Source organism: Hypanus sabinus, chromosome 1 (genome assembly GCF_030144855.1).
Source record: "Hypanus sabinus isolate sHypSab1 chromosome 1, sHypSab1.hap1, whole genome shotgun sequence".
Taxonomy (NCBI): domain Eukaryota; kingdom Metazoa; phylum Chordata; class Chondrichthyes; order Myliobatiformes; family Dasyatidae; genus Hypanus; species Hypanus sabinus.
Genome location: NC_082706.1, coordinates 103,260,082 through 103,279,382, shown reverse-complemented (window position 1 = coordinate 103,279,382; position 19,301 = coordinate 103,260,082). Strand labels below are relative to the sequence as shown.

General features: G+C 39.6%; 1 protein-coding gene across 1 annotated transcript in view; it reads right to left on the bottom strand.

The window, feature by feature from the left end:
* Positions 1-348: 348 nt before the first annotated feature.
* The window catches only part of gask1a (golgi associated kinase 1A), a 30,092-nt gene continuing 11,139 nt past the window's right edge, over positions 349-19,301 (bottom strand). Inside the window, exons 2-4 of the mRNA XM_059986149.1 lie at positions 16,201-16,323; positions 5,306-5,409; positions 349-1,100 (exon numbers count right to left, since the gene is read on the bottom strand). Of these exons, the coding sequence (XP_059842132.1) occupies positions 899-1,100; positions 5,306-5,409; positions 16,201-16,323 (429 nt within the window). The 3' untranslated portion in view covers positions 349-898. The remainder of the gene's footprint in view (positions 1,101-5,305; positions 5,410-16,200; positions 16,324-19,301) is intronic.

The following is a 19,301-nucleotide window of genomic DNA, read 5'->3' as shown; positions in this document are numbered from 1 at the left end:
GCTGCAGGAGGTGCCATGGTAAATTTTTAATTTCTATCTTGAAGAAGAGGGCGGGGAACATTATAAAGGACTCCTTCCATCCTGCGCACGGACTGTTTGAACTGCTTCCGTCTGGTAGGCGCTTCAGATCCCTCCAGACTAAGACTAATAGGCATTGGAGAAGTTTTTTCTCTACTGCGGTCACTTTGCTGAACAGTTAACTGTCGGCTATTACTTGGATTGCACTACTTGTATGTATAATCTATATTTTCATTTATATTTATCATTATTATTGTTATGAGCAGAGAGACAACATCTGCTGGAAGTAAATTCCTTGTATGTGCACAGGTACTTGGCGATTAAAGTCTGATTCTGATTCTGGAAATCATTCACAGAGCAATTAGTTTAATGCAGTTTGCAGAAATTTCAAATACAACAGCAAATTTTAATTACTATCTTTGACTGGCTCAGCCTGTTTGATTTTACTGCCTTTCGCCCGGACCCAAACCTCCATCCCTACCTGGGATGAGGACTCAGCTGCAAAGCCCGAACAATGGAGAGTTGGGCGAAGGTGAGGGGGTTAAACAAAAGCAGTAGAGTGAATGTCCTCTCAGGACTGCTGAACATTTATACATTCTTTGTTTTTACACCAGATTTCCAGCATCTGCAGTATTTAGCTTTGCAGGTTTATGTCTTTTCCTTCCGCATGCCTTGGAGAAAACTTGGTGAGCAGTCAGTGCAGTCATGTGCATTAAAGCAAATTTTCAGCAAGCCTGGGATGGTGAATTTGACTCTACTCATAGCAGGAATCCCATCACATGTGGAAAATAAGAATTAATCAATTAATTCCTAAGTTTAACTACCCAGCTCCAGTTTTCAAACTGGAGCAATGCATCATTACAGACATGTTGTCTTTCCATTAGTCATGAACTAATTTGATGTCTTTCTCCTGAATGTAGTTGAGCAGTAGCTGAGCCCTTTTTTCTATGACCTGAACCAACTTCTTTAGTCCTTTGATCCCATGGTGGCTGTCCCAGAACTCCCTGTCCGTACTCAGGGATCTCAACAATCTGCTCTGTAAGCATCCGGACCGTAAGAGTTTGACCACACGCGCAGGAAACCTACAGAAGGAAGGAATGTCAGGATTAAAGGAAGGGTGAAAACTGCCTTAAATCAACTTTCTCTACAAACTTCAAGGTCAAAGTTGACTCTATTGTCAAATGAACAAGTACAAATCTGCACAGGTGCAATGAATATTTACTTGTAGCAGCATTGCAGCCCATGGCATCAAATAAGCAGCAAACCCAAGAGAAAAGTAAAGATATATTGACGACAATTTTTACAAGAAATAATACAATTAGAGCAATGAAATGTCTGTTTTAGTGTAAAAGTGGGCATAGTGTTCCTGTAATGTTTATGGTTGTGTGGTTGGTTCAAAGCCCAAAATGGTTAAAAGGAAATAGTTGTTCTTGAATCTGGTGGTGTGGAACTTCAGACCTCCCACCTGATGGTTATTACAAACAGCTGGCATGGCCCAGGGGTGGGGAGGGGAGTGGTGAGGAATCTTTGCTGATGCATGTTGCCTTCTTGTGGCAGTGCCTCTTGTGGATACTATCAGTGGTGGAATGCCTGTGTTGTTCTGGGCAGAGCCTATTGCTTTCTGCTGCTTCTTACATTGCTGTCTATTTGAATTGCTGTATCAGACCATGATCCAACTAGTCAGGACACCTTTAACAATACATATGTAGAAATCTGTTGGGGTGTTCAGTAACAAGCTGACCTCCTTGATCTCTAAATTTCAAACTTAAGCTCATATCTAAGTTTACTCCTATATCCAAATTTACTCCAAATTATTTTTACCTAACTGATTCATGCCTAGCAATGCATTGAAAGCTTTTCATCTTTCTTTTTTTAATTTCCCAATGTAACGTATCATTGAAATTACTCCCATAACACTTAAAGAGCATTTTGCATCTACTATACTTCCTTTATTCTGTCAGCTATCTTGGTCCTGTGCTCTAGAATTCTTTCCCTAAACATCTTTGCCTCTCTTTCTGCCTTTAAAATGCTGCATCAAATGTTTCCCTTGAATAAGCTGAGAGACGTTTGCCCAAATATCTTCCAACTATTTTTGTCACTGCTCCGGATGATAAAAGTCATTAGGCTATTCTATCTAAAACCGTATATCAAAACAAAACCACAAGGGTACAACTTTAACAGCCTCTTCAAGCATTTGATTTTATGTAAGATTGAATCTAGGACATGGAAACAGGTCAACATACTCAAAATGCCAGAGGAACTCAGCAGGCCAGGTAGCATCTATGGAAAAGAGTACAGTCGATGATTCGGACTGAAACCCTTCATTGTGCTGAGTTCCTCCAGCATTGTGTGTGTGTGTTGCTTGGATTTGCAGCATCTGCAGATTTTCTTTTGATTGTGATGGAATCAGGCCACTTGACTCATGTAGTCCATGCCAGTGTTTATGTTGTACATGATCTTTCACCTTCCCATCCTCAGTTAGTAGAGTTTTTGTGATGGAAACCAAAGGAATGGAGCTTATTGTTCATTGTGCTGACAATTTCCCAACCAATTGCTGCTGCAGCTGGCAGTGATTAGAATGTGCAGACTAATGTGCTGGAGCATGTTGAGCTTAAGAAAAAGCATTGTTGGAGCTTCTGAAAAACATTTGTAAAGATAAGGCCCCAGGGCTTGAGAGGATATACCACAGGTTACAATAGGAAGTGAGGGAAGAAATTGCTAGGGTATTGACAGTAACCTTCATGTCCTCATTGGCCATGAAAAGCCAATGACAATTGGAGGATAGCAAATGTTCCTCCGTTGTTCAAGAAAGCTAAAGGGGGTAGTCTTGGGGATTATAGATCAGTGATTTTTACTTCAGTGGTGGGCAAACCAATGAACAGTATTCTTAAGGATGGGATTTATGAGCCATTTGAAAAGCATAGTCTTGCTAGGGATAGTCAGCATGGCTTTGTGAGAAGCAGGCCGTGCCTCATGAGCCTGACTGAATTTTTCAAGGAGGTGACAAAACAAATTGATGATGGTTTATGTGGTGGATGTGGTGTATATGGATTTTAGTAAGGCATTTGACAGGGTTCCCTTTGGAAGACTCATCTAGAATATCATGAAGCATGGGAGCCATGGAAACTTGACTGTGTAGATCCAGAATTGGCTGCCCACAGAAGAGGCGAATGTTTAGAGCATATACTATACTGTACTATGTTATAGAAAAATAAATTCCATGAATATTTTCCAATTTTCATTACTTGTCAGGTTGATAAAATATATATCAAGTTGATGAAAAATATTTATACCTGAATGCATTAGTCTAAATGAGGAACATTTAGTCATGAACTAGTGGGTGAATACCAGAACTCCACACTGTTACAGAGATTTCATTACTGAGGGTCTTGTTGAGATAGCGGTATACCTCAGCCAATGGTAGAATGGGATAACTCGGATAATATGTTTAAACGAGCTTGGGAAGACTATGGATGTTCATAATAATGAGCTCTGATCGTCTCGGCTGTTGTCGATTATTACCACAAGAGATGTGACAAGGCACCCACAGAATGGTGTTAGACAGCAGTGTGGGAAGAACCTGGTGCATGAGTTAAAGTTATTTGAATGCATTTGCTTCCCCAGTTGTGTCAGTTGTAGATGGCTCAGGTAAACGTCTGAGTGAATTCAAGCCAGTTTGGGTAGAAAGCTCGTAGTACTCAAGGCAGATCTGTTTAAATGATTCTGCTGCTGCTGGAGTCCTTGCATGACCCAGTTTGAATGGCTGGTTTTATATACTAGAGTATATTTAGTCAAGTTCATCCAGGAATATGGGCAAATGAGTCTGCTTCTTCTTAGCTCAGTATCCCAAACATGTCTTTCCAACCTCAGCCCGCAATAAACAAACCAGCTGTGTGAAGGAGTTACATAAACCAATAAAATCCTGCTGAATGCTAAACCTCTGCAGTTCCAGCTGCATATCGGCCTCCATACGTGCTGCGTCTCTATGGCACGCTCAGCAGTGCAGTTGACCGCACTGCTCCACACCATGTTGAATACTGCGTCTGGTCAGCACTGTTTGCACATTAACACAGGTGCGCGTGGCAAAATGCAAGTGTACTGTGCTCTGTGTTCTCATCGGAGTGCAGAGTATCACACATCAACAAATATTAAAATGGCAGTGAGTGATTATACAGGAGTAAAGGGAGTGTATAATAAAGTTACTGCAAAAAGGAATGGATGGCAAGATGATGCAGAAAGATGGGAATGAATTTAAGGCTCCTTGTTGCCTGTTTAGACTGGAACATAGGAAGAGAAGTCATAGTATTATACAGCACATGAATGGGCCCTTTGACTCTTCAGTCTCTGATGTGAAATTCATGCACATGCATCCCGTTGAGCACCTACTTTGGGTCTCAAAGTTACTGGAGCATTATTGTGTCATACAGCACAGAAGTAGGTGCTATGGCCCTCTTGTTCATGCCAGTCAACAAATATTCAACCACACTAATGGCATTTACCAGCACTTGTCCACACCCTTCTGTGTTCAGGCACATCAAAGGCTGTTGAGACAGAGGGGTCACGAACCAGGAGGAAGGGAAGATAGCCTAAGTCCCAGTGACACAGATTAGAGGTTTAATGACAGCTTGGTAATGTGCTATAGAAACAAATTTGCTGAGTTGTGGCTGGGTTTAAAGGGCAAGAAACAAGATTATATTGCAGTAACTGTTCTTAATTACTTACAACTCTACAGCATTTCTACGGCTTGTGAAATATATTTTTGTGTGGTCTGTTCCCACTGCCCAGGAAGTTAGTTGCATAAAGTTTTTTTTCAGAATTACATAAATGGAAATTTACTTCTACAATAATGTTAATGATCATTTGTGTTGCTTCAAAAGTCACACCTGACATGATCCAGCCCAAACCCTGTACCACGGGGCTGGAATGCCCTATCATCTTGTCCTGTCCTCCTCCCACTATTCCCCTCCTCCAAACCCAGTGATTAGGATATCCTGACATCTGTATCCCCCAGCTCCCACTGAAGCTGGCCTCAGAACTCTGTAGTAGGTGAGACATCATCAAACTCTGATTTGTACACAAGCGGTTCATTATCTTGCACTGCCTTGCCCACCTAACACAGCCATTCACATGCAGTGGAATTTCCAGGTCATGCCTTTTTGTGTTTGGCCACTGTTGCTTAGTCACTGAGAGAACTTAAATGGAACTTAAAAAAAATATATAACACTTGGGAAACAGCAACTGATATTTGTAAAATGCCTTGGATGCATGAAACTGAGGGCATACTTACTCATCAATGCCTTCCAACAGTCTGAAGTTGAGGTTGTCTTGAGCCTGAAGAAGTCTTCCGGAATTGTCTATGTAGATGAGCTGAGATGGATTGTGTTTTCGAACCTAATGTAAGATTTAATGTCCATTAATGGTTACAAGCAGTTTAGAATCTTGAATCGTTTAATCTGCCAATACAGCAAGGAGAAATTTTTTTTTATCATTAGTCCAGGTTTTCCTTTCATGGTTTTTGTTGTTTGTATTTTACAAGGGTAGAGGGGACTGCAGGTTGTGGAAGCTTAAACACAAAGGTTAGGTTTGGCATTTTTCTTCATCATTGCAATAACCATGTACCTCACCACTGTTTGGTGGAGTCAAGGTGAGGCCATAATTTGAAAGCCAGTGCTGGGAGCCCGTCCAAAAGGGCAACTGAAGGATGGCCGTTTGAAAAAAAGGATTTCTCCCCAGTCAAACCCACCAAGAAAGGCGATGGGTGATTGACAGGGGGTGGGGGGAGATTTATGTGGAAGCAAAGAGTTGTATTTCTATAGCACTTACCCTAAGCTCTGCATTTTACAATTGCTTAAATAATTTTGAGGGTAATCACTGCTGGATGTTGGAAACCTGGTAGATATTGGAAACAAACTCCCTCTATGTGATAATAACCAGATAATCATAGGGGGATAATTATGGGTCAGGATGATGGAATAACATTGAGCAGTCATTAATGTTCACCTGAGAAACTTTGAAACTTTAGTTTTATGTCCCAACTGAAAGTTGGGTGTGAGACAATTCAAATAATCAACTGCATTTTCTTTCTCCTAGAAACAATAGAAGATAGAAAGGGGCAGCATTGAATGGATTGTGGGAATTGTAATCCATTAAATCCAAGCAACACATTCCTGACAGGTTTGCTGGAGTGAGTACCTGGCATTTGAGTTACTGCTGCGTTGTAAAATCATGGATACTGATTTGTCAAATTTCCACTCTCTTTTGAGAACAGTAACCAATAAATTTGATTGCAATCATAAGTGCTTTCCCTTTTGATTAGAAGGCGTTCTGTCGAGTGTCAGTTCCTGACTGCTGACTTCTCTTGCTTGGTTGATAATCTGTACACATTCTGCTGTAATTTGGTGGTTGATGGAATGTGGTTTTGATCAAATTAGGTGCTCCAGCAAACACTGGAAGTTTGATGGGACAGATGTTTATTTGATGCAGATTATCTGTCTCATCATTGCCAAAGACATAATTCTAAAAGTGGCGTTTCGTGGAAGTGGATCTTGAGACTTGTGTGAAACAAAGACAAAGGAATGAGGCAACTGGGGTAAATAACTTTCTGTGGATTCAATGTAGCTGTTTTTGGAGGTGCCTGCAGGGACTTCAGTGGCAGTCAAATTGAGTTCATTGCCACGTGCACAAGAATGGTGAGGTGCAGTACGATGAAAAACTGAAGGAACAGACGAACATCTCACCATGTCGATTCTCAGCTATGAAACTATGTTTGCTACACAGCTTTCTGGTGGGAAATATCTGTCTTTCCCTTAGAGATCACAGACATGAAGGGATTACCTGTCAGAATTTCCATAACAATGCGGGATTGGAACAATAGCTCCAGGTCCAATGGCACTCAGGCGAGGTGCTCGCTCGTTTGGTATTAATTGTTTGCTCACCACCACGCCTCCCTGGGAAGTGGACAATGTTGACCTCTCATCCATGAAAAGATGAGATAAAAAATGTCTTTTACATTTGCAGAACCTTGATCTAAGAAGCAACTAAGGGCTGACAACCAACATTCTATTCTGCAGTCACGTTAAAGCACGGCTTTAGAGATCATGTTTTCAGTTGTTTTTATGTCAAGAACATGATGAGATTGTTTTCTGATCTTTATCATGTTGCTGTTGAAGTGGAGCTGGTAATTGGATTGACAGGCTTACCAGTAGACCAGATATTAACAAGTTTTATCTGTGCAATGAAGTTATTAGTAAAATAAAGTCCTGTAAGTCATGAGGGATTAGAGTGTTGACTGACAGCCTGATGAAATGGCAGCGTGAAAGAATTCCCAGGGACAAGCTTCACTGGCTAAAGGCTCAGTACCAACAAAATTAGTTCTCCTTTTCGTGTTTTCCCAGTGCATGGATTGGCAAGCAGCCTGCTGTTTATTCCTTAGCAATGCTGCTCTGAAGCCAGCCAGCACTTGTGAATAACAGCTGTTCATTCACTTGTTTTGTCTCTGCCTGTCCACAGCATACCCTTTGAGTCCCATGATCACTGCCTGAAGAAGCAGGGACAGAAATCTGTATCCAAACACACTGGGGCTCTGCAATGACACTCAACGGTATTTAATGCAAACAACACACAAAATGCTGGAGGCACTCAGAAGGCCAGGTAGCATCTTTGGAGGGGAACTCACAGTCAATGTTTTGAGCCAAGACCCTTCATCAGGATCAGTCCAAAATGTTGACTGCCTTGCAGAATCTCTTGTATTTATCATTTAATGCATACATTGCCTTTTCCTTCCTAACATTTCTTTGCATTGCTGTGATGTTACTCCGGGGGCAAACTCTAACATTCTGTGTGGTTTATTTTGCTGTGGATTGGGAGCTGTACCACTGGGCTGAGTCCCTTGGTTGTGCTCCTCGATTATAGGAGATTATATGTCTGTCCCCCCACCCCCGAATGCATGGGTTTCCCCCTGGTATCCACCCACATTCCAAAAGCATACCTGTTAGTAGGTTAATTGGTCATTGTAAATTGTCCTGTAAAGGCTGATTTATGCTTCTGCGTCAAATGAACACCGTAGGTACGGCGTAGCTGCGTAACCTACGCTGTACCCTACTCCCCACCCTACACCGTAGCCTGAAGCGCAATATAACTGCGTGTCGCGGGAACACAGACTGCAACAACTGTGATTGGTCTGCTTGGTAGCATTACATTTCCTCCTGTCTATAGGCATACTGTGCGTACACTGATGTAAAATAAATGGTTGGAGACGATGAACTAAATCGTCAAATCTACCTGCCAACATCTGAAAATATTTGAAATGCATTTCCCCATCCATGTCTCTCAGTGACCGGACAAGCACAGAAAATTCACCCTCAAAAGGCACCCTCACTGTACCTCAGTCCATTCAATTGTTGTACACACTATCTGCTCCGATGTCTTCTCTTTTTTCTGCGTTGCAGTAATTTCAATAAAAGTAACCCTTGTTCAACATTTATTAGCTCCAACTCCAACAGGATGTGCTCAGTACACGAAGAAACTCTGATAGGTCTATTCCCGCTATCCTATCTTTGTTGGTTCAATTTGGTAGTTTTTCTGGTTATAAATTAAATTTGGATAAGTGTGAAATATTTCCTTTAAATGAGCAAACTTTATTGAATGACAGGACACCATTTAAAGTTGTTACTGATAACTTTATTTATTTAGGTATAAAAATTACTAAGAAGTATAAAGATTTATTCAGATTGAATTTTTTACCCATGCTTCATCAAATTCAACAACTTACTACTAGATGGTCTCCTTTATCCTTATCATTAGTTGGTCGGATTAATGCTATTAAAATGATGATTTTACCGAAATTTTTATATTTATTTCAAGCCTTACCAACTTTTATTCCTAAATCTTTCTTCGATAACATTGATTCAAAAATTTCCTCATTTGTGTGGCAAAATAAAAATCCCAGGTTAAGTAAAAGACAGTTACAGAAATCTAAAAAAGATGGTGGTTTAGCTTTACCTAACTTTAGATTTTATTATTGGGCGAATAATATTCGAAACTTAATATATTGGAAACTAGATTTGGATTCACCATTGTGCCCACAGTGGGTAAATTTAGAATGTAATGTTGCACAAGGATATTCTTTATTCTCCATTCTTGGTTCTTCTCTTCCGGTTGATTTAGTTAAACTCAATAAGCAGATATCCAATCCTATGGTCAAACACACAATACGAATTTGGTTTCAGTTTCGTAAGTTTTTTACTCTGAAAAACTTTGTTCTTGATAGCCCTATCTTACTTAACTTCTTTTTTAAACCTTCTTTAACAGATCAAGCTTTTAGCATATGGAAAAGGAAAGGTATAATAAGTTTTCGTGATCTCTTTTTTGAAGGTAGTTTGATGTCTTTTGACCAACTTTCCAACAAATTTAATTTACCTAAATCTAATTTTTTTAGATATTTACAAATTAGAAATTTTTTATATGAAGTTTTACCATCCTTTCCCAATTCAACTTTGATAGACTTTTCAGACATGATTTTTACCCTGAATCCTTGTCAGAAAGGATTAGTGGCTTTTATTTATAATAGGATTATGAAGATACAACCAGAAATATCAGGTAGAATTAAACAAGAGTGGGAAAAAGAACTTCAATATAATATATCAACAGAAAAATGGGAAAAAATTTTACAAATGGTTAATTCTTCTATATGTGCTAAACATGCTTTAATACAATTTAAGGTCGTACATAGAGCTCATATGTCTAAAGATAAGCTTGCTCGATTCTATTCTCATATTAACCCTCAATGTGACAGATGTCATTCAGATGTGGCCTCATTGACCCATATGTTTTGGTCATGTCCCACTTTACATAACTATTGGAAGGACATATTTGCTACCATTTCCTCAATTTGGAATATCGATTTACAACCTCATTTTATCACTGCAATTTTTGGTATACCAAATGAGGATGGTAGTCGACTTTCCCCTTCAATTAGACGAATGATCGCCTTTGTAACATTAATGGCCAGAAGGTCTATATTACAAAAATGGAAAGAAGTAAACCCTCCTACCACATTTCAGTGGTTTTCTCAAACTATCTCTTGTCTGAGTTTAGAAAAAATTAGAAGTACTATTTTCAATTCATCAATTAAATTTGAAGAAACTTGGGGACCGTTCATTCGACACTTCTATATGAATTAATTTGGCCTCTTCCAGACCCTTTCTCTTTTTATTCTTGTTCTGGTATGGAGTTCCGGAGTTTTTGACACTATCATACTCATATAAACTGGTATTATTGCCCATGTTAGTTTAGGTTTATTTTTTTTAATATACATTTCTTCGTGCATTTTTACTTTTTTTTTCTTTTGATGACTATTTTTATTCTTTTTCATGTTCAATCAAAATAGGTTTGATTGTTTATTATAAGTTTTTTCTTTGGTTGATATTTAATAAGATATTGTTATCCTATTATAAATTTAACTTTAAATCTAATGCATTTATAACCTATTTATATTATGTTATGTTTCTCTTTATATATATGAAATTCAATAAAAAGATTGAAAAAGAAAGAAAGAAGAAACTCTACACAGTGATGTAGAAACCCCACCGCCAACTAGCGTTTTGGCAGTGAACTGCAGAGCGACACAGACATACCAATGTACAGGTATAAAACTCACAACAGCGCAGGCCACTTACGAAGGCTGCGGCGTAGGCTACTACGCAGAAGTATAAACAGCCTTAAGGTTAAGTAGGTGTGTTGCTGGGTTGTGCAGCCTGTTCCGTGTTGTATCTCGAAATAAAACTAGGATAAAAAGTGAGACCTGCTGGTGTCTTAAGTCTGCCCCAGGAACCTTGATAGCTGAGTTCTTGAGAACTAAACCCCCATCATCACAACATAGAAGCAAGAGGCACCTTGAAATTTCTCTGCCATTCAGTACAATCATAATTGATTTTTTTTTACAAAATTCTTTCCCACTCTATCCTCTTCTGTTTACTGCAGAGTCCAAAAATCTATCAATCGTAGTCATGAGTATATACAATTGACTGTTCAGTTGTCCAATGCAGAGAATTGTAAGATTACTAGCCCTCTGAGTAAGGAAATCATTCCTCATTGGTCATAAATCTCTAACTAATTATCCTGAAACAATACTTTTGTTCTGGACTCGCCATTCAGGAGAAGTGGCCTGTCAGGACCTACCCTGTCAAACTCTATTTCCACTCTATTTCAAACTCTATGGCCACCCATCATCTTCCTGAACTACAGAACCTCTACAGCCCAAGTGCGTGAGAGGTAATAAAAACAAACATCAAAGGCAGGAAAGGAAGAGATATTCTTACAAAATTCTTAACTGCCTCAAATAATATAAAGGAAATGTGGTCCAGATCAGTATTTAAAATACGGAGTTAACGTTTTCTGGGGAGACATAGATCACTGTATGCATTTGATTGAATTATTTAAAGAGGTCACAAGGAGGGCCAATGAGGGCAGTGTATTTGAAGAAGTCTACATTGAATCCAGCAAAGCTTTTGGCAGGGCTACATAATAGACTGGTCAGAAATATAAATGTGCAAGGATGGAAAATTGGATCCAAAATTGGCTCAGCAGAGGGTAATGCTGGATGCTTGACATGATTAGAAAAACAGAGGGCTATGGGTAACCTTAGGTAATTTCTAAGGCAAGGGCATGTTTGGCACAGCTTTGTGGGTCAAAGAGCCTGTACTGTGCTGTAGGTTTTCTATGTTTCTATGATTAAGTTATTGTCACTGAAAGACTGACCAGTAAGGTTCCACAGAGCCTTTTCATTGCATGAGTTAAGAGTATAACCTTAAATAAAGAGGGAGAGATGCAAATAAAATGCAGCTACAGAAATTTCTCTTGCTTTTGTCAGAGAGGAGAAAAACTTTTGAAATATAGATGGTCTGATCAGGTGACAAAAATTAGCGAATGGAATTCAATCCAGAGAGGTGTACTGTAGTGCACTTGGAGAGGTGCAAGAAGTCAAGGGAATACATGATCAATTGAACAATCCTCCTGACCTTCCTTTATTGGAAATACTAAACAGTCCAGGGGTAAATAACTTACAAAGGTGTACAAGATGCTTTTAAGCAATCTGCTGGAAGAACTGAATAGGCCATGCAGCATCTGCAAGAAGAAAGGAATTTTCAATATTTCAGGTCAAACCCTGCATCAGTACCCACTGAGTTCTTCCAGCAGACTGTTTGTTGCTCTACATTCCTGCATCCGTATTCTCTTGTGTTACCACAGGGTACAAAATGCCTTCTTTCACTAGTTAAAATAGGGATTAACAGAGGAGTGATGTTATGCTAGGAGTGAATATACTGTAGCAAGAAATTGAACATGATTTGTATCTAAGTGAATGAAAGTTCTGACTTTTTATAAATGGTAAAATTTGACATGTGTCTACAGTGCTTTTCACCGTGTTAGAGGAAGGATGTGATTATACTGGAGAAGGTGTGGAGGGGAGACATTGGTAGGACTGCTAAATCGCAGGAAGAGCAAAGGCTGGAGAAACTAGAGTTGTTCTGGAACAAAGGAGGTTGAGATTTAATTGAAGCAAATAACATGCTGTGGCATCGGTATACATGGGTCCAAAGGAAAGGTCTATTTCCTTTGGTCAAATTCCAGGAGACATTGATGGAAGGATTAAATATAGTGTGTAATTTCCTCTCTGAAGAGGAAGTAAATGCATAAGCTCTCACCACATTTAAAAAGTGCCTGGCTTGTACTGGCCAAGTGGTGGGAGATTGCCGAGCTGTTTCTTTGCCCAGTATGAACACCAATGGACTGAATGGCCTCCTGAGTTTAAATTTTCACTGATTCTCTGAGATGCTTTTGTGCAATTATTTGCTTGCAGAAAGTGGATCATCCTTTTGGTCAAGAATCTTGAATTTTAAAAAAATCACCTACATGTGAATGACTGATAATAGATTAAAATATGGCATGCATCATTGCTGGATAAAGGATCTATCTATGTGCAACAAGAAACGAAAACAATTCACTTCTTGTGAATAGTGAGATCTGGGCTATATTAAAGAAAATGTGCAAACTGGATAAAAAATTGGGACAAGCACTTTCAACAATTTCTGCAGAAATATAGATTCAGTGTTGTTCTTCAATGCAATTTTAGGATATATCTTACTAGAAAGTATTTTTTTTACCATTTATATTTCTCTAAAAGACTCACAAAGATAACCCTGTTGGTTTTTGTAATGTTTATCTGAGGTAAGCCAATGAGGAACCCACGGCCTTGGCTCCCATGTGCTCTAAATTCCACACAGGTGCCAAAGGTTATTGGACATGTACCAACAATATCTGGGACTTCCTGAGTTTGGGCTGGAGGCAGAGCCTTACCAAACCAAACCTTGACAGTTTGCACCAAATCATTCTCGCAAATAGAATACAACAGTTGTCAGCTAATTACAGTTTTGAGCGTTTGGGTGATGTTCTTTCCAGATGCAGGCCTGGATGCCATGGGCACGAATCACCAACTCAGTTTCTGTTCAGCATTACAACTGGATGGTTACAAAGCATCTGTTGTTTGGAGAGCTTGGGTAGAATGCCATTCAGGTCTAGCCAGTGCCACTGCAAAGTGTAAAACATTTTCAAGTCCTGTTCATGTATGACTTGGGAGATCCAGTAGACAGTTACAGTCTTATCCACCTGCTACCTTCCAGGTGATAGAGCAGAAAGATGCTGTCGAAGATGAACACATTTCTGCAGGGCATTTTGTAGAGAAACTATAGTGGACAAGTGTTGGAGTGGAAGTTTAAGGTGGTGGATGAAGTGGCAATCAGATGGACTGCCTTATCCTGGATGGATCACACTTCTAAAAGGAGCTGAGATTATCCAGGCAAGTGGAGAGTATGCCATCTAACACACCTTGTTGTTAGTGTAAAGTCTTTCGGGGGATCACAATCTCACTGTACCTACGATTTGTAGTTACATTATTTACATGGGTCTTGGAATTAATTTTCTGCTGATAAGCTATACTGGTTTGCTGGGTGTAAAGGTCATGTAAGCTTCCCGAAACTGCTGGAGCCATGTTTAATTATGTGACACAATGTCAGGTGTAGTGCATTGCACTCTGACAGGCCTACCTGCAGATACTGTCCAGTGTAATGATAATGTGTCAGCAGGCTGCCAGCAACAGTGGTAGAGAAGGTTCCACTGCCCAGTAGAAAGAGGGGGCATGGTTGATGTCAGTGCATATTGAAGTCCCACTCAGGGACTTGACATCAAAATCTGTGCGGTGTCTCCCTCATTGCTAACCCACCCATCCTCATCATTTATATACATCGCAAACAACACCCTCAGCGACAATTGCCATGGAACACCACTGGTCATGGAGTTCCAACTAGCCAGCTTGGGGCAGGCCATGTCCTGCAAACCACTGAGTTCTTTGAGGAGGTGACGAACATGATTGATGAAGGTAAAGCAGTAGATGTTGTCTATGTGGAGTTTGATAACATATTTGACAAGGTCCCTCATGATAGGTTGATCTGAAAGGTTAAGGTGCAGAGAGTCCATGGTGAATTGATAGTTGGGATTCAACATTGACTTGTCCATAGAGGGTAGTCATAGAAGGATGTTATTCTGGCAGGAAACCTGTGCCCAGTGGCATCCTGCAGTTATTGGTGCTGGCGCCTCTGTTGTTTGTGATATATATATATATATATGTAGAATGGTGGGCTAGTGAATATACAGGTGTTGGGTGGAGTTGTGGATAGTATGGTAAACCATCAAAAGATGCAACAAAGTATACTGTAGTCCGAAAACATTGACTATACTCTTTTCCATAGATGCTGCCTGGCCTGCTGAGTTCCCCCAGAATTTTGTGTGTTGCTTGGATTTCCAGCATCTGCAGATTTTCTCTTCTTTGCAACAGAAAATAGATCTGTTAGAGATATGGGGGGTGAAACCACAGATGTAGTTTAATCCGGAAAAGTGTGAACTGCGGCACTTTGGGAGGACAGGGTGTAAAGGGAAAGCATATAGGTTATGAGGCAGGACCTTTAACAGCATTCACAAGATGCTGATGATGGATCTTGGCTTGAAACATCAACTGTTTATTTCCCCCTATGGACACTGCCAGGCATGCAGAGTTTCTCCAGCATGTTGTGTGTGTTGCTCAAGATTTTCAGCATCTGGAGATTTTCTTGTGCCTTTAACTGCATTTATTTACAGAGGAGATCTTGGCATCCAAGTCCATTGCTCACTGATAGTGGCCACACAAGTAGATAGGATGGGAAGGATGGTATTTTGTATGCTTGCTTTTGTTGATCAGGGTATTGTAATGAAGTCATGTCTCAGCTATGTAAAACTTTGGTTAGGCCACACATGGAGATATTGCAAACAATTCTGGTTTCTCCATTTCAAGAATGATGTGGAGGCTTTGGAAAGAGTGCAGAATTGATTTACTCAGAAGCTGCCTGGATTGGAGGTTATGAGCTAGAAGGAGTAGTTGGACAAACTTCTGTTGTTTTCACTGGGGCATCAAAGGCTGAGGGGAGCCTTGATAGAAGTTTATGAGATTATGAGAGGCGGAGATATGGTGGTGTGTCAGAAACTTTTTTCCAAGGGTAGAAATATCAGGTAATAAAGGACATACTTTTAAGATGAGAGGGGAAAAGTTTAAAGGAGATACATGGGTCAAGATTTTTACAGAGTTGTAGGTACCTGGAATGGATTGCTGGATACAGATACACTGATGGTGTTTAAGAGCTTCCTGGATGGACGTGTGAATATGGATGATGTACAGGCAGAAGAGATTGATGTAATTTGGTATTGTGTTCAGCCCAGACATCATGGCCCAAAGGGTCTGTTCCTGTGTTGAATTGTTGTAAGTTATATTGTTGCAATACTAACTTTCACATGAGCTGAACCTGTTTTCTTAACTGAATATGAAAGATCCCATAACATTATGTAAAGAAAAACAGATGAGCTTATCTTGAACCTACTTAGTATTTAATCTTCATCATACTGTACATCTGTATAACAGATTATTTGGTCATTATCTAAAATCAGCTAATTATTTGATTGGTCAATTGTCACCAGTGTTTTTTACAATAGTAACTACACTTTAAATAATGTTACTGCCCTTAAAGTGCTTTAGGATATTCTCAAGTTAAGGAAGATACTATTTCCATGGGACCATTCTATAGTTTCCTCTTCTCAACATACCAGGATATGGACAAGGAGCTGCTCCTTAAGGTTGTCACACTGTTCATGTAACAGATCTTCCACACAGGGTTCAGAGGTTTCTGGGTTAAAACCACAACAGTGGCGATCCAGGCGATCGTGAACCTGTGGGAAACATAATTTTATTATACACAGGCATTTTCTATATGTTTGTAACATCTCCACCTTTTTTTCAAAATATACTGAGAGGTGTCTGCTAGTGATGTTGGTTCTTAGAAACCTGCAGGTATAGGGAGAAATTATATAAAATTCATTATAATATTACCTGCAAGCAGAGAACTGTGAGTGCAAGGATACTAATCCTAACTCCAAATTTTTGAATACATAAAGGATGGATCTTCCATCATCGTCTGGAGAACATGACTGTAAGGAGCTCTGGGTGAAGTGAAATCATCTGACTGTTGTTCTACACGTGCTTGTTACAATCACTGCCAACAAAGCTAAGTCTGCCAAGAACCTAAATCTGGTATGATGAAGTGGGATATTGAGCTTAGAGGATGACTGGAAGCAAAAAGGAATGCCAAAACAGATTGGGTAATGATTTTGCAGGACGATAGTTTTCCAGACTTGACAGTGAGTTCAACCGTTTCTGATAATCAGCATTCCTGCACTAGTCTAGAGTTTCAGCATCTATTCTGGGTTCCTTGGTAAATTCAGTTGGTTATTCTGCCTTACCTTGGGATCTCTTATACATTTGCTTGTTAACCTATACTGCTTTCACCCTTGTTAGCAAGTCTTCTTAGTTCAATCCCCCTTCCCCTTATTTGTCTGCATCTAAGTATTCCAAGTATTAATGAAAGGTCACTGAATCTTAAACTTTAGTTCTGTATTTCCCGTCACAGATGCTGCCTGAATTGCTGACTATTTTGATTACTCAGCACTTTTACAACAAGCATTTTTATTTCAGGTTAATGAACGCTATAATAGTGCCAGTGACCAGGGTTCAATTCCGCCACTGTCTGTAAGGAGTTTGCACGTTCCCCATTGTGATCGCATGGGTTTTCTCCAGGTGCCCCTGTTTCCTCTCACATTACAAAGACATACCAGTTACTAGGTATTTGGTCATATTGGTGTAATTGGCCAGTGCTGTCTTTAAAAAAGTAGACATACAGGAGTCGGTTTAGGAAAAGCCCTTTGGCCCATGATATTATGCTGACCATTGACTCTTAAGTAGTCTAATCCCTCTTCCTCATATATTCTCAGCATCTGTTCTGTTTTGTTTTTTTTAATCTTAAAGATAATAACATATAAAAATGCACAAGAACCAAACAGAGTTAATGAAAGGGATGTTTTAAGATTTGAAGGCTGTTGAAAAAAGAATTGCAAATATGACTTGGAGTTTTATAGAAGAAGTTGAACTGAAGATTAGATATGAGTAACTGCCAAAGGTGCCAAATAAATTCCTTAATTCAGTCTTTACAAATAAAGATTGCGGCAAAATTCCAAACCAAGTCACACAGGCTCAGAAGTCTCAGAATTGACATCAGTCAAGTATGTGTTGTGAATAAACCAAAAGAATTTAATGTGTACTAAGTGTCTAGGCCAGATGGGAAGGATCTCAGAATAAGATACTCTGTGATCAGGCAGATCTTTTAGGCTATCCGTCCCCTTCTGAACATTTCCACTTAAAATAAAACTCATTATTCCTCTGAAAGAAATTAATTTGTGTAGTTACTATTCTATTATCACACATCTTCCTTTCCCCGTAGTTATTGATCTATCATTTGATACATGATATTAGTCTAATGTGTAAATTTACCTTGAATCACCTCTTTTAAAGGATATTGTTCTTGGCAAAAGTCATGGGGAACAGATACAAAAGAGACCGCGGTGTGTGGGATGGAAACTTATTTCCATCTGCGCTTTACTGCAAGTCATATACATGTTATACGTATCTCCTTCAGCTCCATTGCTCGAGTTAAGTAGAAAAGCTTCTTCAATTCCTTCTCTTCCTGGGATTATTTCAAAATTATTGCTCGAGTCTCATCTCAGTTTTTTTCCCCAAGGGAATCATTTAATTGCTCAAGGCTTGCTCCAGCTTTATCGCTGAAAGCCTGCAATCACTCCTCCCTGAACCCCTCGGGGTGTGTCCTTTTTGAGTTTTGATCACTACAGCCCATAGAAAATTAGATGGTGGAAAAATTGTTCTTCTGCATTTTCTATTTTATTTATTATTAGATCTTTTTTGTAACCACAAATTTGACTCTAAGTTCTGGTATTATATGACAAAGAAAACTGCATCCCCTTATTCAACCTACTAATCCTCATAAAGATCTGTATTCTGTTTCTAATTTACAACCACCAGTGGCAGGAAGTAAATACTCACTGACTGGATCCTGGCAGATTTGATTAATCCTGTGGATCTAGCGCATATCAGACAAAATAAAATTTCTCCTAAAATGCTCACATTCCAACATGCAGTTGTATAGTTTTTACATAATTAATAATGTCAAAATAATTTTCCAAAAAAACTGGATTTTAGATAGTTTTATGAATGTAATAGGACTCCCCAAGGGTTTCATAGTGGTGTTACCAGTATAATTTGCACATAGATATTGTACAGTTTTGTCAGAGATAGGATTTTGGAGTGAAGCAAGGAAAGATACTTAGAGCTTGGAGCAATTGATGGTGTGACTGGTAAAAGTAGCCTAAAGTTAAGCAGGGGTTGTGGAAGAGGGTCAGAGAGCTTGAAGGGTTATTGGGATGGAGGAGCGAAGAAGATAGGGAAGGTAAGGCCACAGAAGGTTTGGAAACAAGATGGGAATTTGGAAAGGAAGTTTTCAAATATTGATCAATCAAATGAGGAGAGTGAAGTTCTGCTGGGTCTTTTCCCTTTCCTGACTCCTCGCCAGCCTGGGATACTTTTATTAACCAAAGCAGGGGACCAGAAATCTAGATAGTAAGAAATCCAAGGTGTAACTAGAATCTAGAACAAGGAATGATTGAGATAGAGTTTGTGGTGAACTACATATACCTGTCTGGACACGCCCCTGCTGACTGCTCCTGTGGCTCCTCCCACAGACCCCGGTATAAAGGCGATTGAGGTCTGAGCCTGGCCTCTCAGTCTCCAGGATGTAGTATGG